At 40.5% G+C, this 23838-nt stretch overlaps 1 protein-coding gene across 1 annotated transcript in view; it reads right to left on the reverse strand.

Moving 5' to 3' along the window:
- shoc2 (SHOC2 leucine rich repeat scaffold protein) overlaps positions 1-23838 on the reverse strand; it is a 135154-nt gene that overhangs the window by 62364 nt on the left and 48952 nt on the right. Inside the window, exons 2-4 of the mRNA XM_068053004.1 lie at positions 22803-22919; positions 21962-22687; positions 9997-10134 (exon numbers count right to left, since the gene is read on the reverse strand). Of these exons, the coding sequence (XP_067909105.1) occupies positions 9997-10134; positions 21962-22661 (838 nt within the window). The 5' untranslated portion in view covers positions 22662-22687; positions 22803-22919. The remainder of the gene's footprint in view (positions 1-9996; positions 10135-21961; positions 22688-22802; positions 22920-23838) is intronic.

Raw genomic sequence — 23838 nt, forward strand, 5'->3', positions numbered from 1 at the left:
CAAGGAAGGGAAAGCGAAGGCACGTCAGTGCCACATGTCAAGCTCAGGATTTAAAACTGCTGGTAGAATTTGCAGACGATTACGTTTAAATGTATGCAAAGAGCTATTTAACACATTTAAAATAGGATCCCATTGCAGAGCGACGCAAGTGCTGCCACAGATCCTCGCCGCCGCCAGGAAGATTGGGCGCGGCAATCCCTGTGGTGAGCTCGGTGGCAGCCGCTGCCGCTCCGATTCTCTGGCCCCCACCCCACTGCTACCACGGAACCGGATGTCAGGCTGAGAACACAATCCAGCCCAACGTTTCACAAAACTACTTGGAACTGCTTCTTCCCCAAACACACTGAAAATAGATCAACCCTAAAATGCTCAGATGTTCAAATTAATGTCCAGCCCTTTAGTTTCTTTTATTCATTTTCACTTCAGGACCTCTGTAATGGAAAGTGTAACATTGGTTTGTGGAGGGTAATCAGACAAGAAGTTGATTAAATTACTAGTTTCCCTTTCAGTCAGTCAGATTGCAGGCTTTCATCCCATCTGTCAGTGCTGAATTTGAATGCCCCAGAGGTGAAAAGGTAAGCATTCTACTCTAATACTGGAGCAACATCTGCTGACTAAGAATACAAGCAAAGGAAAAAAACAAACTGCAGAAAAAAAGCTGGCTTTCCATAGTCATAGCCCACGACTCACTGCAAGTTCACAAATAAACTGAAAATCTGGAAACACACAGCAATTGACTCAATCTGTAAAGGGAGAGGGTAGATGACGACCGTTTGGGCACATATCTTCATCAGGACTAATGACCAAAAAGATACTCAGGAACTGAAAAAAGTTTGGAAAGCAGTGGGGGAAGGGGAAGAGAATGAGCAGGAGGGAGAAAAGTTTAATACCAATCACAGAAAGGGTTAATGGGTTGAGTGACCTCCAAAATGCTTAATAGAAAGCTGTTAGATGATAAAGATCAGTGGGAGAAATAAGAATGGAATGTGAAAATAGTTAAGTGGGTGAAAAAATGAACAGTCCACACGAGTGAAAACAAGAATGGGAGCAAAATGGAAAAGGAGAGAAAAAGACGAGCTGCAAATACAGTAAATCCAAAACTGCAACATAAATTGCTGCTGAGTTGTCAAGTCTTCAGGTTTCAAAGTGACAATTAAAAATCCTTGAACAGAGCCGCATGTTTTTCCAGTTTACAAATCTTAAGTGCTAAAACCCAGCATAAAATGCGCCATACAGGAAAAGGAGGAGACAAAAACATTATACACATAGTCCTTCAACTTTACTAGTCTCATGCTTTGTACCTTAGAAAGCCCTGGTATGAAAGATCATGCTGTTAGATACAATGAAATCAAATTAAAACCAAACATAAAAGTTTTATTCATATAGCATGCTAACAATTGTATTTATATAGCACCTTTAAAGTAATTTAAGCGCCCCAAGATGCTTCAGAGGCATTACAAAAAACGACACCAAGCAGCAGTAAGCTCGAGAGATATCAATTAGGAATTAAGTTCGACAGAAAGCAAATTATCAATCTGAAATCTAAGTACACATTGAACTAAGTGGGCATTGCTGAAGCTTTATGTAATAAAACATGACCGAATTTGAAAATAGCATCCGAAATTTCAGTGTCAGCTTTCACATGTATGCTGATTGACACTCATTTCTAACTCACCACCACTTCTCTCAACTTCTCCACTGTTGCTAAATCATCAGACTGCTTATCTGACATCCAGCACTGGATGAGCAGAAATGTCCTCCAATTAAGTATTGGGAAGACTGAAGTCACCGTTTTTGGTCCCCACTCCAAACTTCCTTCCCTTGCTACAGACTCCATCCCTCTCTCTGGCAACAGTCTGAGATCAAGCCATCCGTTCGCAACCTCGGTGTCACACTTAACCCCGACTTGAGATTTCAAGTCATCACTAAGGACACCTATTTCCACCTCCATAATGTTGTCTGACTTTGCCTGTCTCAGCTCATCCGCTGCTGAAATCCTCATTCATGCCTTGGTTACCTCGAGACTTGACAATTCCAACACATTCCTAGCTGGTCTCCCACATTCTACGTTCCATAAACTTGGAATCATCCAAAACTCTGCTGCTCATGTCTTAACTTGCATCCTATCACCCCTGTGGCTCCCTAACCTACACTGGCTCCTGGTCAAGCAACATCTCGATTTTAAAATTCTCATCCTTGTTTTCAAATTCCTCCTTTAATCACTCCAGTTGTCTATGCCCCAAGCTCTGAATACCCTCCCTACACCTCTCCACTTTGCTCCTTCAAAATACTTCAAACCTGCCTCTTTGACCAAGCTTTCGGTCATCTGACCAAATACCTCCTCATGTGGCTCGGTGTCATACTTTGTTTTATAATGCTCCTGTGAAGCACCTTGTGATTTTTTATTATGCTAAAGGTGCTATATACTTCTTGTTGAATTTAAAAAAGTACAGAATACGATGAATGTATAACCAGCTTCAAATTGCATTCTACTCTACAGGAGACTATGGGAAAATGTGAAGCTCAATCCTTCCTCTGCAACTGTACTAATAAAGGCATGATGATCAACATTTGGCAAAGAATTTATATTAAAAAATTAGGTCCACATCTAGAGTTTAACATTGCAGTGCACAGGCCAAACTTATGGTGGTAATTTTCCATGCTCCTCAGTGCCAGCAAAGCCTGATCCAAAAAAATGTTTTTGATGTTAACTGCATCTATTTTACATTCTGCTGCACACATCAACACAGTACAATAGGAGGAAATTTTTATTTTCTATATTCTCCATACAAAGCAGCTTTGAAACCAGACTATATTCACTGTATTCTATACTTCTAAAAAAAATTCTGCAACAGTAGTTACATAGATTTTCAGGTCATCAAAACACTTTTACTTCAATGTGCGTTTTTCTGATTTATTTTGCAGATCGCTTTCTAAAAGATATGCAACATGTTATTGAGGCAACACTTCCAAAAAACCCTTCAGTAAGATTGCTGGCTTCATGGCTCCCGCCCTGTCAGTGCTCATCTACTACAATACCATGAGTGACTGGCACATGTAGCGAGCATCAAGTCTCTCTGGACAAGGAAAGCAGCATTTTGTCATGCTAGGCCCCCACCTGCAAAGAATGAGGCACATGAATTTTGTCATGAACATTGATTTTAAACTGTTACTGGAGTGAACAAAAGGACTTGTTAAACAAGTTATGGGCGGCACAGTGGTGCAGTGGTTAGCACTGCAGCCTCACAGCTCCAGCGACACCGGTTCAATTCTGGGTACTGCCTGTGTGGAGTTTGCAAGTTCTCCCTGTGTCTGCGTGGGTTTCCTCCGGGTGCTCCGGTTTCCTCCCACAGCCAAAAAAAGACTTGCGGGTTGATAGGTAAATTGGCCATTATAAATTGCCCCTAGTATAGGTAGGTGTTAGGGGAATATAGGGACAGGTGAGGATGTGGTAGGAATATGGGATTAATGTAGGATTAGTATAAATGGGTGGTTAATGGTCGGCACAGACTCGGTGGGCCGAAGGGCCTGTTTCAGTGCTGTATCTCTAAATTCTAAAAAAGATCAACTGTGGCTGAAAAAGACATGTGCATATTAACAGACAGTGTTGGGAAGGACAAAGCAGCCATTCCCTGACACATTCAACCCACAATGGACTTTTGATCACCAGACATTGAAGGTGGGGGAGCTCGCATTCCAGGTTGACCACTAAGATGGCCAGATACACAAATGGACATGGCCAAACCAGCTAGTCACATGACTAACCTGCTGGGCAACCTGAGTTTTTAAAATTTGTACAAACAGTTTGAGCAGAAAGTCTGCTTGCTCCTGGACTGAGAAGATCTCACTCCTGTCTGCTCCCATCTCTTTCTCACAAGCATCTGAATCCACTGAAGACACATGAACCCGAAGACAGAAAAGTCTCCTACAGCAAACAAGGTTTAAGAATAATACTGGGCCCCAATGAAAAGCAAGATCTACCGACAATCAGGACTCTACAGTGAGCTCAAAGAACTGTAACAGCAACTGTTCAGATATTGCCTCAAACTTTGCCACTTTATTTTTCTTCTGCTCTTTTCTGTCTCCATTTGCATGCGTGTATCACGTATGCATGCTAGCGTGGGGCGCAGTGTGTATCCATAGGCGTTAACTGAATTAGAGTTTACGTAATTTCAACTTTTCTTTAAATCTAAGAAAGCCTGTTTGTGCTGGTTTCTTTGCCTTATAATTGGAAAGCGGTGAACACGGTGTGTTTAAAATTAAACTCTGTTACAGTAAGATAAAAGCAAAATAATGCAGATGCTAGAAATCTGAAATAGAAACAAGAAATGCCGGAAATACTCAGCAGGTCTGGCAGCATCTGTGGAGAGAGAAGCAGAGTTAACATTTCAGGTCAGTGACCCTTCATCAGAACTTCTCATGAAGGGTCACTGACCTGAAATGTTAACTCTGCTTCTGTCTCCACAGATGCTGCCAGACCTGAGTATTTCCAGCATTTCTTGTTTTTATTTCTGTTACAGTAAGACCAGGTGAAGGCTGAAAGGGAACCAGAAACCTCTTTCTCACCTGGTCACAACAATTTTCTAAGAGGCTTTCACCCTTCAAAACAATTAGTTCCATCCATTGTCTTCATGTGGCACCATTTTGTCCAGTGTCTGACTTATATGTCTAAATTTAACATAACAAGCACATCTTAAAACACCACAGGACAGAGAAACTGGTGCATAGTAAGGTGTAAAAGTAACCCCCAAAAAGAATTTCACATACTTTATAAGTTTTTGTGAACTGAAGTTAACGCCCCAATTTAGGCAATTCTTTCCTACCCTGCACTTAGAGTATGTCCTTAAGGGTACCTCAACAGTGGCAGTAGATAGCCAACTTAACACTACCCACTTAAGAACTTAATAGGAATAGACCTTACGGCCTCTGGAGCCTGCTGTGCCATTCAACACAATCGTGACAGATCGTCGTCCTCAACTCCCCACCTATTTCCCATATCTCGATTCCCTAAGACACCAAAAATCTGTCTCTCTCAGCCTTAAATATATTCAACGATGGAGCATCCACAACCCTCTGGGTAGAAAATTCCTAAGATCCACAACCCTTCGAGTCAAGAAATTTCTCATCTCAGTCTTAAATGATCGGTGCCTTATCCTGAGACTGTGCCAGTGTTCCAGATTCCCCGGCCAGAGGAAACAACCTCTCAGTGTCTACCATGTCAAGCCCCTTCAGAATCTTGTAGGTTTCAATGAGATTACCTCTCATTCTTCTGACCTCTAGCGAGTATAGACCCAATTTACTCAGCCTATCATGAGACAACCCTCTCATCCCAGGAACTAATATAGTGAGCCTTCACTGTATCACCTCCAACGCAAGTATACCTTTCCATAAATTTGGAGACCAAAATTGTGCCCAGTACTCCAGGTGTGGGGCTGAACTTTATTAGTGCACTGCGCTCCGCAGCAGCCTTCTGACATGGAAGGGCTGCCGAACAGCCCCTGCGATATTGCGCGCAGAGCTGATTTAAATAGGGGGCGGGGCGGCCACCCCCGATGACAGAGGGAGCAGCTGTCGTGTCCCCAGCAACGCCGTTCGGCACCGGCGCCATTTTTAAAGGGCTTTAAGCCTTTAACAGATATTAATTTATAAAGTTCCAGTAATGCAGATCTTAAAAAAATAAACAATGATGATAATGGAGGCCCTTCCCCAACCTCCACAATGGTCTTTTAATTGGCCCTCATTGACAAAACTCACTTTATTCCCTACCCGTTCATTTACCCTTCAACCCCTTCCCACCATCCCCACAACCAATAAACGGTGTTTTCCCTGCTCCTCCACGCCCCCACCCCCCAAAGCCTGAAAATTTTATTCCTCCCTCCTCCCCTCACAACTCCATAAGCAGAATTTTACCACCCGCCACAATCCACGGCGTCGAGGAGCTAGTAAAAAAAAAGCTCAGAGTCTCAAAACCCTGTACAATTGGAGCAAGACTTCCTTATTCTTGTACTCCAATCCCCTTGCAATAAAGGCCAACGTGCCATTTGCCTTCTTAATTGTTTGCTGTACCTGCATGCTAACTTTGTGTTCCTTGTATGAGTACACTCAAATCCCTCTGAACATCAACGTTATCAAGTTACACGCCTGTTAAAAAAAATTCTGTTTTTCTATTCTACCAAAGTGAATAACTTCACACTTCCCCGCATTATACACCATCTGCCACCTTGTTGCCCACTCATTTCACCTGTCTATATCTCTTTGCAGGCTCCGTGTCCTCCTCACAACTTATATTCCTACCTAGCTTTGTATCGTCAGCGAACTTAAAGACACTTTACTCTCGGTCTTTTCACCCAAGTCATTAAATAGACTGTAGCTGAGATCCCAGCACCGATCCTTGTGGCACTCCACTAGTCACAGCCTGCCAACTTGAAAATGTCCCGTTTATGCCTATTCTCTGCTTCCTGTCCTAAACTAATCCTCTATCCATTACCCACAACTCCATGAGCTCTTATCTTGGGTGGCACTTTATTGAATGCATTTTGGAAATTCAAGTACACAACATCTACCAACTCCCCTTTAGTCACCCTACTAGTTACATACTCAAAAAAAAACTAATAAGTTTGTCAAACAAGATTTCCCTTTTGTAAAACCATGTTGACTTTGGCTGATCATACAATGATTTTCTAACTGCATTGCAAAGACTTCCTTAATAGGTTCCAGCATTTTCTTGATGACTGAGGTCAGGCTAACTGGCCTGTAGTTCCCCATTTTCTCTCTCCCTCTTTTCTTAAATAGCGGTGTTACATTTGTTAACTTCCAACCCGCTGGGACTGTTCTAGAATCTAGGGAATTTTGAAAATCATAACTAACGCAACCATCACTGCAGCTACCTCTTTTAGAACCCCAAGATGTAGGTCCTGGGGATTTGTCAGATTTTAGTCCCTTAAGTTTCACCAATATTTTTTCTCTTCTGGTATTAATTACCTTAGGTTCCTCACTCATATTAGCTCCTTGGTTCCTCTCTATTGCGGATATGTAATTTGCATCTTCTACTGTGAAGACATACACAAAACATTTGTTCAACGGCTCTGCCATTTCCTCATTCCCCATGATAATTTCTCCTATTTCTGCCTCTAAGGGACCACTGTTTACTTTAGCTACTCGTTTTTAAACACTTGTTAAAGCTCTTACAATCGGTTTTTAGATTCCTGGCCAATTTACTCTCATTCTATTTTTTCCCCTCATCAGCTTTTTGGTGGCCCTTTGCTGGTTTCTAAAATACTCCCAATCCTCAGGCTTACTACTATTCGTTGAGACATTATAAGCCTCTTCTCTTAATCTCACACTATCCTTAATGTCCTTAGTAAACCACAGGTGGATCTCTCGCTGAGTTTTTTTAAAATGGAATGTTTTTTTAGTTTTAGAGATACAGCACTGAAACAGGCCCTTCGGCCCACCGAGTCTGTGCCGACCATTAACCACCCATTTATACTAATCCTACACTAATTCCATATTCCTACCACATCCCCACATGTCCCTATATTTCCCTACCACCTACCTATACTAGGGGCAATTGCTAATGGCCAATTTACCTATCAACCTGCAAGTCTTTGGCATGTGGGAGGAAACCGGAGCACCCGGAGGAAACCCACGCAGACACAGGGAGAACTTGCAAACTCCACACAGGCAGTACCCAGAATTGAACCCGGGTCGCTGGAGCTGTGAGGCTGCGGTGCTAACCACTGCGCCACTGTGCCGCCCCAAAGTTGAACATTTTGCATTGTTTCTTGAAATGGTTCTCACTGTTTATTTACCACCATACCTTTTAGTCTATTTACTCAATCTTAGCCAGCTGTCCCCTCATACCTGTGTAATTGGCTTTGCTTAAGATTCTTGGAACTGGAGTATGTTGCTTTCAAACTTAATATCGAATTCAATTGTATTGTGATCACTTTTCTCCCAGCAGATTTTTTTAAAAACTGAGATTACTAATTAACTCTGCCTCACTGCACAATGCTCGACCTAAAATAGCTTTATCCTGGTTGGTTCCACAACATATTTTTCCAGGAAACTGTCACAAAAGCATTTTACAAACTCATCTTCCAGACCACCTTTGCCAATTTGATACTTTACAAGATGATTAAAGTCCCCCACAATTATTATATTGCCTTTGTTACAAGCTCCAATTATCTTTTGCTTTTAGCTCTGTCCAACTGCATAACTACTGTTAGGGGTCCTATAAACTACCCCATCAGCACTTTCTGACCAGTGTTATTCATAATCCCCACCCGTATGGATTCTACTTCCTGATCTTCTGAGCCAAGATTCTTTCTTACTACTGTCCTTATGTCATCCTTTACGATCAGGGCTACTCCTACCTCCTTTCCATTCTGTCTTTCTTTTCAAAATGTTGTGTACCCTGCAATATTTAGTTCCAAACCTTGGTCATCTTGTAACCACCGCTCTGTAATGGCGATTAGATCTAAACCATTTATCTCTATTTGTGCCACTAGTTCATCTATCTTATTGTAAATGCTTCACGCATTCAGATAAAGAATACTTGTTAGTGAAGGCTGTCCTTTATTTTAAACTTTAAATGCCAAATTGCTGCATTAATGGCAAAATCATGTAGATAGAGCTGGCAGAGTGTTAAAGGTTGTAATTTAATTTGAGGGCTCAGTCTTCTACTTTCAAAATTACAAACTTGAAGTTCAACCTATAATTATATTAATGTTTCTAATAATTGATCTAATTTAGCAGTTTCAAATATACTTACACATCCACTAGTGGATCACCTTTGTGCAAATTGAAAAAAAGAAATGGGCTTACTCCTGGGTTGGCGCAAAATATAACTAGGAGATCTTTTCAAGCTATTTACTTTGCACGCTGTAATGCCTTGGTGTTAAGTGTGCTATGGACACCTCCATAAACTACATTGTTACTTCAGTAACCTCAACACACTGGACTTGAATATCAGTTATAGAATCAAAGGCAGAAATTTAAAGGAGTCATTATAATATTTTGTTAAGGAGCTAATCAAGCAATAAATGCTCTATTCCACAATTTTAATAATGATTGTCTAACTTTTTGTGGCAAATATACAGCTTTGTCTGGTAAATGCAAAAGTTCAGCGAACAACTTACCCCAATCACCCTTCACTTGCTGTAAGCTATAAATACTCCCAAGCAGATATGCAACATGCAGATTTGAGCTAAAATTCCTACATTTCAAATTGCAAATGGGGATTGGAAGGATATAAGGGAGAGATGGAAAATTGCCATTTAGGCTCCTTGTGGACTGCTGAACACTTCAGGGTAGCTACTCATGCAACAAGTGGGACAGTGTCTATAGATCTCTTCCCACATTCACGCTTATCCAATTGTCTTAAATGACATAGAGAGAAGCTGAAAGAGGAAAACAAATAACTAAATGAAAAATTCATTTACATATTACATAATTGAGGCTAATATAAAAAGAAAATACTGTTAATTCTCAGGTCAGACATATAGCCATTCAAGGCTATTGATTTATAATGACAATGAATCAAATTCAGTTTTAGCACAAAGGATTCCAGGATATTCTTCAGCCACTATTTTGGAATTGCACGGAGATTCAATTCAATTTACAATTAGAGCCATTGGTTAAGTGTCTGAATAAGTCAAATTCCACTTTTATTACATGGATCTCTAGGATTTTACCAGGGTTTTGAGGGCTGAACTCTCCAGTTTATTTCATTTTTCCATGGAAAACTATAAAATCAGAAATCTTGGATAAGATCAACTCAAATTGTGGGAAACTAGAAAAAGCTTGTGTTTTTGATTTAGAAACTCAAGAAGAACCCGTAAAAATTAAACCCAGGTATTTCAGAGTATAAATCTATTGCATTAATAACCAAACGTAAGCAGGTGAACAGATAAAAGGAGCAAATCTGTACACATTCAACTATTTCAAGATGGAAAAAGAACCATACATGGCAGTAAGTAATAACTGTCCCCTTACCTATAGTTTCAGGCAGATCAAGAAGCTCATTATGTTGTAGGTCAAGGTTTGTGATTTGTGTGCAATTGCCAATCTCTTTTGGGAGGTGTTCAAGCTGATTGTGAGCCACATCCAGTGTTATGAGGTTACAGAGTTCACCTGTCAAAAAAGGAAAAGTATTGAAAATTTAGATGTTCAAATATTTTGCATTAATAATTCTGATATCTCCTTTGAAACCGATTCATCAAAAACAACCAAGACTAAGTCCAGCCTTTCCATATTAACCCCCAAATGATAAGTGCACAATTACTTATTACTTTTGTTCCATTGGTTCATGGGATGTGGGCATTGCTGGCTCGGCCAGCATTTATTGCCCACCCCTAATTGCCCTTGAAAAGGTAGTGGTGAGCTTGAACCGCTGTAGTCCATGTGAGGTAGATACACCCACAGTGCTATTAGGAAGGGAGTTCCAGGATTTTGATCCTGCACAGAAGGAACGGCGATATAGTTCCAAGTCAGGATGGTGTGTGACTTGGAGGGGAACTTACAGGTGGTGGTGTTCCCATGCATTTGCTGCCTTCGTCCATCTAGTTGGTAGAAGTCGCAGGTTTGGAAGGTATTGTCGAATGAAACTTGGTGCGTTGCTGCAGTGCATCTTGTAGATGGTACATACTGCTGTCACTGTGCGTCGGTGGTTGAGGGAGTGAAAGTTTGTGGATGGGGTGCCAATCAAGCAGGCTGCTTTGTCCTGGATGGTGTCGAGCTTGAGTGTTGTTGGAGTTGCACCCATCTAGGCAAGTGCAGAGTATTCCATCACACTCCTGACTTGTGCCTTGGGAGTCAGGAGGTCAGTTACTCACTGCAGGACTCCTAGCCTCTGACCTGCTCTTGTAGCCACAGTATTTATATGGCTACTCCAGTTCGGTTTCTGGTCAATGGCAACCCCTAGGATGTTGATAGTGGGGGATTCAGCGATCATAATACCATTGAATGTCATGGTGAGATGGTTAGATTCTCTCTTGTTGGAGATGGTCATTGCCTGGCACTTGTGTGGCATGAATGTTACTTGCCACTTATCAGCCCAAGCCTGGATATTGTCCAGGTCTTGCTGCATTTCTACACAGACTGCTTCAATATGAGAAGTCACGAATGGTGCTGAACATTGTACAATCAGCGAACATCCCCACTTCTGACCTAATGATTGAAGGAAGGTCATTGATGAAGGAGCTGAAGATGGTTGGGCCTAGCACACTACCCTGAGGAACTCCTGCAGTGATGTCCTGCAGCTCAGATGATTGACCTCCAACAACTACAACCATCTTCCTTTGCGCTATGTATGACTCCGACCAGCAGAGAGTTTTCCTTGATTCCCATTGACTTCAGTTTTGCTGGGGCTCCTTGATGCCATACTCAGTCAAATGCTGCCTGATGTAAAGGGCAGTCACTCTCATCTTGAATTCAGCTCTTTTGTCCATGTTTGAACCAAGGCTGTAACGAGGTCATGAGCTGAGTGGCCCTGGCGGAACCCAAACTGAGCATCACTGAGCAGGTTATTGCTAAGCAAGTGCCGCTTGATAGCACTGTCGATGACAGCTTTCATCACTTTACTTGAGATTGAGAGTAGACTTGATGGGGCGGTAATTGGCCGGGTTGGACTTGTCCCGCTTTCTGTGTACAGGACATACTTGGGCAGTTTTCCACATTGTCGGGTAGATACCAGTGTTGTAGCTGTACTGGAACAGCTTGGCTAGGGGCACAGCAAGTTCTGGAGCACAGGTCTTCAGTACTATTGCTGGAATATTGTCAGGGCCCATAGATTTGCAGTATCCAGTGCCTTCAGTCATTTCTTGATATCACGCAATGTAAATCAAATTGGCTGAAGTCTGGCATCTGTGATGCTGGGGGCTTCAGGAGGAGGCCGAGATGGATCATCAACTCGGCACTTCTGGCTGAAGATTGTTACAAATGCTTCAGCCTCACCTTTCGCACGAATGTGCTGGGCTCCCCCATCATTTAGGATGGGGATATTTATGGAGCCACCTCCTCCAGCTAGTTGTTTAATTATCCACCACCATTCATGACTGGATGCGGCAGGACTACAGAGCTTAGATCTGAACCGTTGGTTATGGGATTGCTTGGCTGTCTATCGCATGCTGCTTACACAGTTTGGCACGCAGATAGTCCTGTGTTGTAGCTTCACCAGGTTGACACCTCATTTTGAGGTATGCCTGGTGCTGCTCCTGACATGCCCTCCTACACTCTTCATTGAACCAGGGTTGGTCTCCTGGCCTGATGGTAATGGTAGAGTGGGGGACATGACGTCACAGATTGTGGTTGAGTACAATTCTGCTGCTGCTCATGGCTCACAACGCCTCATGGATGCCCAGTTTTGCATTGCTAGATCTGTTCGAAATCTATCCCATTTAGCACGGTGGTAGTGCCACACAACACCATGGAGGGTACCCTCTATGTGAAGGTGGGACTTCGTCTCCAGAACGACTGTGCGGTGATCACTCCTACCAATACTGTCATGGACAGATGCATCTGCGACAGGCAGATTGGTGAGAATGAGGTCAAGTATGTTTTTTCCCTCTTGTCGGTTCCCTCACCACCTGCTGCACACCGAGTCTAGCAGCGAAGTCCTCTGGGACTCGGCCAGCTCGGTCAGTTGTGGTGCTACCGAGCTACTCTTGGTGATAGACATTGAAGTCCCCCACCCAGAGTACATTCTGTGCCCTTGCCACCCTCAGTGCTTCCTCCAAGTAGTGTTCAACCTGGAGGAGTACTGAATCATCTATTGAGGGAGGGCAGTAGGTGGTTATCAGCAGAAGGTTTCCTTGCACAGGTCTTTAACATAATAAATGATCCAGTGTACCTCAGAGGCACTAACAGATACTGAGCATTGAGAAATTAGGGGAGGTGACCAAAGGCACGTTTGAAGAGGTACATTTTAAAAGTGGAGAAATGTGGCACAGCAGATGGGTTAGGTGAGAGTCCCAGAAGGTAGTGCCCTATTAACAAGACAGAGATTAATCGACTATTGCACATAAACATGACAAATTAATTTTTTTTTTTACACTAAACCTAGACAAATCCAAGGCTTATCACAACTGATTTCGGCTTCCCTAGTCCTGATCCAACAGCTGTCATCCAAGCCCCTGGTCCAAAAACTTTGCTTCTCCGAAATTAGCTAAGCCAAAATCTTGAAAATCTGTTGCTCACGAAGACCACATCCATTGAAGTCATAAGTAAAAATTCTGCTCAACTTCAGTGAACACCAAGAGATACCCTCTCCCACTTAGTTCTACTTTTTGTTGTCACTGAAATGACTATTAGTCAGTCATTTTAGAAAGGTTACATTTAAATGTGGATGCTTTTAGAAAGAAATAGCATTCGAGCTGGAAAATTTTGTTTTTATAACAGACACCAACAAATAAATGCTCATGTAAACTCCATTACACAAAGACCCAGTAACACAATTTGTACTGTATCATCCCTTATATTAGTGATTGAAATGCGTTTAGTTACAGATTAATTTATTACAAGCCCATGTGGCACTATACTTTCAGTATAACTACTTGTCATATGTAAAATCATCGGACTATTTTTGAAGTAGTCAGCTTCTTTGAAACCATGGTTAGATGTTGCTAGTTTTTCCAAGTCGAGATGTGCAGAGTTAATTTAACAACTCTGCAGTATTTCATCCTCTTGTAGATGAAACTTCCACAGCACAGCAGCTCTCCCTGTCAAAATTTGTATAATGGAGTGAACATAGTTTTTGTGTTTCTTAATTATCATTATGGCATCTTAGCCGAGGTCTCCATAAACATGGATGATCAATTTGAGTCTATTCTATTATGAAGCCTTAAATTTCTACAATTTATACCAGCTGCATTACTGTCAGTGTTGAAACATCACTTTAGTCATAGATATTAGTCATAGAGCACTGAAACAGGCCCTTTGGCCCACCGAGTCTGTGCCGACCAACAACCACCCATTTTTATACTAATGCGACATTAATCCCATATTCCCTACCATTCTCCTACTACCTACCTACACTAGGGGCAAATTACAATGGCCAATTTATCTATCAACCTGCAAGTCTTTGGCTGTGGGATGAAACCGGAGCACCCGGCGGAAACCCACGTGGTCACAGGGAGAACTTGCAAACTCCACACAGGCAGTACCCAGAACCGAACCAAGGTCTCTGGAGCGGTGAGGCTGCGGTGCTAACCACTGCACCACCCTTGAAATGTAATGATACATCTATATAAAACTTCAGTAAGACCTCAGTTGGAACGCTGTGTGCAGTTTTGAGCTCACTACTATAGGAAGGATGTTGAGGCTCAAGCTAACTATAATAGAGGGGGTACATCACAAATTCCACCAGGATGCCAGCTGGAAGGAAATATAAATGCAAAAGAAAGACTTGAAAAGTTAGGGCTGTTTATTTTAGAAAGGGGTGAATAAATCAAAATGTTTAAAGTTGTGAAGAGATGGAACAGAGTGGACAGAAGCACAATGTTTTCAGGTGTTTTAAACAATGTTTTAGGACTACAGAGTAATGAGATATATGGTGAGATTTATGCTAAAAAGCAGAAAAAAAACCTTTATATATAGGATTACTTAGAATGTACAGCACAAAAACAGGTCATTCAGGCTAACTGGTCCATACTGCTGTTTCTGTTCCATGAACCATCTGCTACCCCTTTTTTGTTTGAATACACAGAGGGTTGTTATGGTATGGACTGCACCTCCAGAGTTGGTGAGTGAAGCAGAGATCGCAACATTTAGGAATCAAAAGTTGTAGGAAAACAAATGAATATGGAGTAGGGCAGCCACAGGGGATTAGGACCGCTCGCATGGAGGATAAACAGCAACAAACTGGTTATGTCATTCTCCCAGTATTTTGTTCGATTCTTTTATGGGATCTATATGTACGCAAATTGGTTGTCACACTTCCCCATGTCACTACACGACAATGGCTGGCATGGCTTCCTAAATCTTCATGCTTGGAATTGGAAAGTCTCTATTCTGAATCTATTCGAAGCTATAATCAATTTGTGTTTGATCAGACATTGGATATAAAATATGGAAGCATTAATTGTCCACATATCATCGCTTAAAATTACAAGTGATAAAACAGTTCTAGTATTTGCAAAATGTAGCCAGAAACTAAGCTGTCACAGAGAAATGCTACCTCTTACACAAATTATATATCTACTTAAAATATACACTCCTGAGGATCAGTAAAGTGGTTCTTATATTTCTTCTACATTGGACCTCACAGCCCTTCAATAAAAGCTAGCTCAAACATAAGCTGAAAAGCTAAGTCATTTATTGACTTGTGTGTTTGGGCCTAATGAACACCAATTGGATGCTTTTGCCCCAAGGGAGAAGGAAGAATAAAACGTTCACAGTTGCTTTTTTTAAAAAAATTTGGTGGTTAAAAAAGGAACCGCTTCTGCATTTCGGTTATATATTTCATGAGCATAAATACTGAAGATCTTCTGTCCTAAGATCATTCATGCGCTCGCGATTAGTCATTTTAGATGAGGTGAATACTCTTTCATTGTCAGCTAAGGTCACCACAACCTCGAAGTGCCTTCAGTTCAGTGGCATCTTCTCTAATCAATGGAAATTGCTCCTGGATCCTAATCGAAAGTCACTGGTCATTAAACAGCATCAAAAACTTCAAAAGGAAAATTCAAATCTAGTTCACCAAGGCATTGGATCACAAAAAAAAAATTGAATGTTTTTTTTACTGTTGCAATTTTTTTTTTAAATCACTATTTAGTTAATGTTTGAATTTGGAAGTTGAATATTTTTCTACATACTAAGGTCATTGTTCTCTCCTCCATGTCATTCCTGCTGCCAATGCCACTTAATCAGTTGTCAAGTATAAGTGGCACAAGTTGCCTTGCCCAATGTTCTCTTTCCTTTCCTATCAAGATAAGGATCCTAACCGTAACCTGCATCACACCATCTAAAAGCAGTGGATGAAAAAATTGAGATGCTGCCCTCTAGTCCTGTTCCATAAAATATTTCAGACGGTACAGTGCAATGCTGTTTTTTCAGGCAGAATATAAAGCAAACTACTCTAGAATGTAATTCAGCTTTTAGCATGAGTAATTATGTTCAGGACCTGAAATATACTACTTTGAATCTTTCCTTCTGGGGGAGGAAGACAAAGTGCGGATTCATAATCAGTCTGTGTTCAGTTAATCGCTTCATGCAGTAAACCTCTCAGTCAATGGCTATGTATTAGTCCTAGACATATGGAGTATCAGCATTAGGTGGGATTTGGGTTTATTTCATGCAAAAAGACCATTAAGTATCCCAGCTGTTTCAGTATATAGCACAAACCATCAGTCCAGTTGTTTAGAGTCAGTAAATAATAAAGTAGACCCTTTTAAAATATAAAGTTTGCTTTATTCCAATATTTCTAACACCTTGCAATTCATTCAACCCAATTAAACCATTGTGGAAAGGGATAATTAAATTATATACAATCAGAAAATCACTATGTATATAGTTGTAGGAGGGGACAAATTGCTGAAGCATTCATCCCAACTGAAGCTATCATCCACACTATTCCTCTCAACACTTTCCTGAGCCTATGTAAACTTAAACTTATCCAAAACTCCATCAGCTCATCCTATACCATACTTTCTATCACCCGTCCTCACCACCATCCACCGACTCCCTATCCCCTACGCGATGAATTCAAAATCCTCTTTTACAATCGTTCCACCAAGCTGCCTTTCCCTATCTTCACCATCCCCTCCAGTCCTGCATGCCAGTGCACACGATTACAATTCTGGCCTGCTGTACATGTCACTTCCTCTGCTTCACCTTCAACAGCATAACCTTCACCTCAATCTGGCCCCATATTATAGAACACTCTCTTCCCAAACCCTTTTGCTTTGGTACTTTTCACACTACCTTCAAAAGCCTCCCAAAAACAGCTCACGAATGATACCTCTTCCTCTACTCTTATATTACTAATGCTTGGTGTTCATTTTTTTCTCCTTTATTAAGTGCTACACTGCAGTTATACAAGAATTTTGTTTAAATTCTACCTTTAAGCTCCAAATGCAATAGCCATTTTGAAAAGGAACCTTTTGATTAAAAATGCAAACCTTTTTTCTATTTTAGCACATGGACAGCAGTCCTCAAACAGTTAACCAGTTTGTTTGACAAGTTCCTCTTACTGGGTGGTGTCAGCTAACTGCCCATTTCAATTATAGTGTGAGCAAAAAGTGAGAAACTGCTAACACCTATGTGTAACTGTGCTTTCTTTATCAATACTATGAAAGCAGCAATGTACAACTGAATAATCCACATTTAAACAACTGAAGCAAATATGAGACATAACTCAGCCTTACAATTAACAAATTCCATTCAAAAGTGAACAGATCCCGAAGAAGCTGCATTAACACAAATATTCCTGCAAAGTGTCTGATCTTAGATAACAAAAATACATACACACAATGCCCTCCCTTTCCCCCTGACAAGTGTAGTGAAACACTATGCTTCACCAAAGTCACAGTAGAAAAGGAAATGAAGTATTGAATGAAAGGCCAACCTTTGTATAGGTTCATATTTCTCTACACTCCATATCAAATATCCTACATAACCACAGCAATGGTAGGCAGACTGGAACAGTGGAAGTCAAGGATGTGATGGGGTATTAAATAGGTACAACGTCCACTCTACTGGCATCAATTACCCATCTGTCTTGGTCCTGTTTCTGTGAGTCAAAGAATTAATTAATAAAGTTACTAGCATTGAAGGAATCTCCTTCCTGCCAAACCAAAAAAAGCAATAAGTTAAAAGGTTCCAATCAATAATAGGATTAAACGGCAATGATACACTGCAACTTTCCAACTATGTTTTAACATTTAGGAACACAGGAGTAGGCCATTCAGCCCAACAAGCCTGCTCCGCCATTCAATTAGATCACGGCTGATCATCTACCTCAATGCTACTTTCCCACACTACCGCCATATCCCTTGATGTCATCAGTATCCAGATATTCATCTATTTCTTTCTTGAACATGCTCAGTGATTGAGCTACCACAGCCCTCTGGGGTACAGAATTCCAAAGATTCACCACCCGTTGAGTGAAGCAATGCCTCCTCATCTCAGTCTTAAATGGCCTACCCCTTAATCGGAGACTACGTCCCCTGGTTCTAGACTCAGCAGCCAGGGGAAACCTACCTACATTCACCGTCAGGATCTGTAATAATTTTGTAAGTTACAATGAGATCACCTCTCATTCTTCAAAACTCTAGAGAATACAGGCCCAGTTTCATCAATCTCTCCTCTTAAGACAAACCCGCCATCCCAGGGGTTAGTCTGATGATCCTCCATTGAACTCCCTCCATGGCAAGCATATTCTTTCTTAGAGGAGATGACCAAAACTGTACATAATACTCCAGGTGCGGTCTCACCAAGGCGCTATACAATTGCAGCAAGATTTCTCTACTTCTGGACTCAAAACCCTTTGCGATGAAGGCCAACATACCATTTGCCTTCCTATTTGCTTGCTGCACCTGCATTCTAGCTTTTATTGACTCACGGACAAGGACACCCAGGTCCTTTTGGACATCAGCACTTCCCAACCTCTCATCATTTAAGAAATATTCTGTCTTTGTTTTTTCGATTAAAGTGGCTAACTTCACACTTATTCGCATTTTATTCCATCGGACATGTTCTTGCCCATTCATTTAGCCTGTCCAAGTTCCCTTGAAGCCTCCTTGCATTTATCCAGCAACTATCGTACTCTTGCATTACTTTACATATATGTTTTGTTACTGCTATCTTCAAGTCAATCACTTTGTATGAAATGGAGTTTCCTCTAGATTATCAGATCTTTTTGAATTGAATTTTGTAACCTCAGAAGTCTGTGGACACAAAAGTCCAGACTCTTCCATCTGGGATGAGCTGGCAACACCAAAAAATTGAAGAGCAAAATATTTCCCTTAACTGCAAAATGTGACATACCCAAAATGGTCATTCTTTAAAAGATAAAATGCATCACACTGGTTTACGCTTCCTTGTTAAATTAGGTAACTTCTTCTTGCAAGTTACACAATTAGATGCTGGGAGAAACTGAAATGCATTTTATAGGACTGATACAATGAATATAGGAATAGGAGCAGGCAATTCAGCATCTCAAGCCAGTTTGGCCATTCTATTAGATCACATCCAATTTCAAATCCATCTCAATTCCATTTACCCGACTTTGCTCCACATCCCTTGATACCCTCAACTAAAATCTATCAATCTCAGTCCTGAAAATTTCAGTTTACCCAGCATCACAGTCTTTTGGGAGTGGGAAGGAGCAAGTTCCAGATTCCCAGTATACTTTGTGTGAAAAGCACTTCCTGGTTTCACTCCTAAATGGTACAGCAATAATTTTTGGATTCAGCCACCAAAGTAAAAATTTTTTTGTTCTACTCTATTGAATCCTTTATTTTAAAAACTTTGGATTAGATCACTCTTAACCATCTAAACCGAAGACAATAAAAACCAGGTTTATGCAATATGTCATCAAGATGTAACCTTTTAGTACCAATATCATTCTGGTGTGAAATCATTCACTTTGAATGAAAGACAAATCAAAATATGATTTAAAGACCAGAAACTGTAGAGTAAAGGGATTAAGGTTTCCATATATGGACTCGATGGGCCAAGTGGTTCTAAACACAAACCATGAAGCTTTTGAATAGGTGCAAAAATGATCAAAATGGAATTTTATTTATTTTTTTTTTTTTAAAGAGATACAGCACTGAAACAGGCCCTTCGGCCCACCGAGTCTGTGCCGACCATCAACCACCCATTTATACTAATCCTACACTAATCCCATATTCCTACCACATCCCCACCTGTCCCTATATTCCCCTACCACCTACCTGCACTAGGGGCAATTTACAATGGCCAATTTACCTATCAACCTGCAAGTCTTTGGCTGTGGGAGGAAACTGGAGCACCCGGCGAAAACCCACGCGGTCACAGGGAGAACTTGCAAACTCCGCATAGGCAGTACCCAGAATTGAACCAGGGTCGCCGGAGCTGTGAGGCTGCGGTGCTAACCACTGCGCCGCTAACCACTGCAAGGCGGTTTGAATACAAGAAAAGTAAGGAGCCTATGTCAGACCCCTACCTGGAGTTCGAAATTGCATTCAACGTTGGGCACCGAACTACTGCAAAGGTTGCAGTGGGGATTCAAAGATAGGAAATTAGGAACTGCAATTTCATTTTGTCTCTAACTACAGTCAATAATATTTAAATTGAAAATTCTTGAACTGGCCTCAAGACTAAGATATTATCGGTGGAATCACATTTATGTTCAAACTTGAAGCTACCAAAGATGAAGCACACATGTTATCATACACAGAACACAGGAGATAAATGCCCAACTAAATAAGCATCTCCAATGGCTATACAACTCCCAATCTTTAAACAACCGAGAAAGTAAATGTGAATACCTTCATGAATAACAATGTTAAAGTCAAAGCCAGTGAATGTGTGGCTCCAGCAATGATTCAAATTTTATTAAAATTCAACAGCTTATATCTTATTTTTATTTTAATCTGAATTGATACTTCGATAGAATATTTGATAATACATTTGCAATACCATTACAGTAACTTTAAGGAAGCTCATTAAGCAACTTATTAGCGGAAGTTACATTGGAATTACTATTTACTGTTAAGCAGCGTTATGTACTAATTAGTGGCGTGGCACTAGAGTTAATAATGCAATGCCACCAATATCACAAATATTTTACAGACTGTTATAAATAGTATTGTCATTTTAAATGTAGATATGGTTTCTTCCAAATATGAGGCTTCATCCATATCTGTCCCTTTGTAGTTCAGTGAATAACTACAAGCAGACTGTAATAAGAATTCACTACAAATTGTCAGACGGTGCCAAGACTTTTGGGACAAGAACACAATGAAAAAAGTATCCTTCAAATATATCATTTAAACATTGAATTATTTCCTCGAAGTGTTTATAAGAATCAAGACTTAACATCCTCCATTAATGGCATTTCCCCACAATTCCAATATCTCTTTAGTAGTAATTATCTTAATTTGCTTTACGGTGATCTATTGAATCCACGTCATGAACGAGATAGCTATTGCAACCTGGCTAATGACAAAACTGGTAGATCACTGGAAATGGGACACTGTGGCATTCAAGTGGAGATTAACTATTACTAATCCGTTGTTCCCATTTACTAAAATAAATTTAAAGCTATAGTCGACAATTCCCTGCATATTTTCAATGTAAAGGGTATAATTGAAGAATCTTGCGAATGTTAGTCATCTGAAATCCAATCTTTGTTCACAGGAATTTTGAAGAAACACATATATCTGCATTGTCATGAAAGAGAGATATAGGAGTGTTTTTTTTTTAATATATACAAAGTAGCCTCAGTATCTATAAAGATATGCATCACAGAACGATCCTGAGATACCAAAGGCACGAGTTTCTTTAAAAAGTAAATACAAAACAATGCTGGATGTTTGGTAGAGATTTACAGGCAGTAATCCATTCTCAGGGTCCAGGTGATGAATCACTCAGACTTCGCTCTTGCAGTTAGAGATGTCATCTGAACCCTTTGACTGAATTACTATCTTGTGATCGACTACCAGCCTTCAAGCATAGTGTTGTCAAAGCATTTTATCAGTGTACAGTTTTGCACAACTTTCACTTCTGATCAGATGACCAGTTATCATCTCTCTGCACATAATGACAAGTGAACAAAAATGATTAAACTTGCATTTAGTGTTGGAGATATTACTCCAATTTGTATAGCTAAACTCAATACACATTTAAAAAATCAATAAAGGATGAACCCCTTCAAACACTGCAACCAGTTATACCACAATAACAGTTTCAATAAACCTGCAACAAAAGGGAGTCAAAATTGTACTGGATGTGCAGGGAAGACAATGAACACACCTACCTATTTCAGCAGGAAGCTGTTTAATTTTGTTCTCGCGGATACTCAGCATTGTAAGTTTGGATAGATTTTTGATGTCCTTCTCCACAGTAGTTATACGGTTAAACCTCAGATAGAGTGTGGTGAGGGAATTCAGCTTGTATACTACTGCAGGAATTTCTCGAAGTTTGTTATGCCGTAGATCAAGCATTCGCAATTTCTTCAAGTTATCAAGAGAGTCAGGCAAACTTGTAAGTGAATTCTCACTTAGTGCCAAGGTGACCAAGTTCACAAGGCATCCGAGTTCTACTGGCAAACACTGCAACTTGTTACTGTACAAATAAAGCTCAGTTAATTGGGTCAATTCCTTGATTGACGTTGGAAGCATGTGAATAGATCTCTTGGCCAAGTCCAAACGCATTGCATTCTCCTCACGGCACTTGTTTAACTCTTTAACCACTTCAGCATTACTTGATTTTTTACGTCCTGGTGCTGGATTTGGCCGTTTTATTGTATTGTCCACTTGGAACTGCACGCCTGGTTGCACCCCACTAGATTCTTTTTTCCCTTCTTTGGCATCTTTCCCTTTGGTCTTGGATTCTTTCTCTTTACCATCTTTCCCAAAGCCACCAGAAGCCTTTGTATCCCTTTCCCTGTCCTTTCCCAATGAAACTTTAGAGTCCTTTTCTTTGCAGTCTTTTTCTTTTCCTAATGTACTGCTCATAGTGGCTGCAAAATAAGTAGCCAACTCTGTATTGTTTAAAAAACACAATGAGCAAATTTTTTATCTTCAAAGATTAAAAGGTTAGTATTTAAAAAGTTCTAGGAAACTAAGTAAAATGGAGCAAGAAGTCTGATACGGTACCAAACTGCACATTTGTTATTAATGGACGTAGTCTCCAGTTTTAATCTGGAAAAGAGCTGCTGTCCACATGTTGAACATCCCAAGTCTCCTGTATCATCAATGTCAGCAAAAGTATTCCTGCAATAAAAAAGATAAAATATGATTAAAGTACTATCAGAAAAGCAACATATCAATTTATTTTAAAAAAAATTGTCTAACTAGTAATACCCAATATGGAAACAGAATGACAATTTTCCTAATTATCTATCATTTGTAATTTGGGAATCCTGTATCTCAATTGCTTTAGTAACCCCAACATCTCAGTTTACTACCTAAAAGCACCAAGGTTTTAGGTTTACTTAAATAACTACCTGCACTGTTCCTAGTGACTGGATGAAGAGGCCCCAGGTAGAGGGAAAAAGAGCCACAAAGAGCACAGATGGTGAGAACGAAAAATAATAGGGTGAGAGGGGAGGAAAAGAGGAGAGAGATTGTAGGGTTAAGAAAGGAACAAGTGAGAATGTGATTCGGCACAGCCCAATAAGGTATCCTTAGAAAAATAAAACAGGCGGTGAGGGGGAGTAGATAGGAACAGCTGATGTTTGAATGCCAATATCCAATTATGTGAGCAGGAGCCAGGGCAGTATTATACAGGTTCGAGAAGCAAAGTATCTCTGGCTTAAAGACTTGATAGATTATACTGATTCTATATTGCAGTGAGCTACAACACTTGCCTGGCTATGAAATAAGGAGCTTGTAAATATGGAAGTAGGAGATGGAGAGAGACAAAAGCCCACAGATATCAAATTGAAAAGTAACATGCCATCCGGATACCTACCTCCTAGGATTTGCAAGAAGGACTCGAGATAATAGACATTCAGGGTGCAAAGCCCATTACAAGCATATATTTTCAGTATTACATTTCTGTATAGAAAATAATCAAGTACAATTTAGCATTGATACAAGGAGCCAATATCATTCACTGATTGCATGGATATGGCTGTAAATCTCAGAAACCAACCTATTTTACCAAATTCATTAGCTCTCCTATTCAAAA

This window comes from Heterodontus francisci, chromosome 20 (assembly GCF_036365525.1).
Source record: "Heterodontus francisci isolate sHetFra1 chromosome 20, sHetFra1.hap1, whole genome shotgun sequence".
Lineage (NCBI taxonomy): Eukaryota > Metazoa > Chordata > Chondrichthyes > Heterodontiformes > Heterodontidae > Heterodontus > Heterodontus francisci.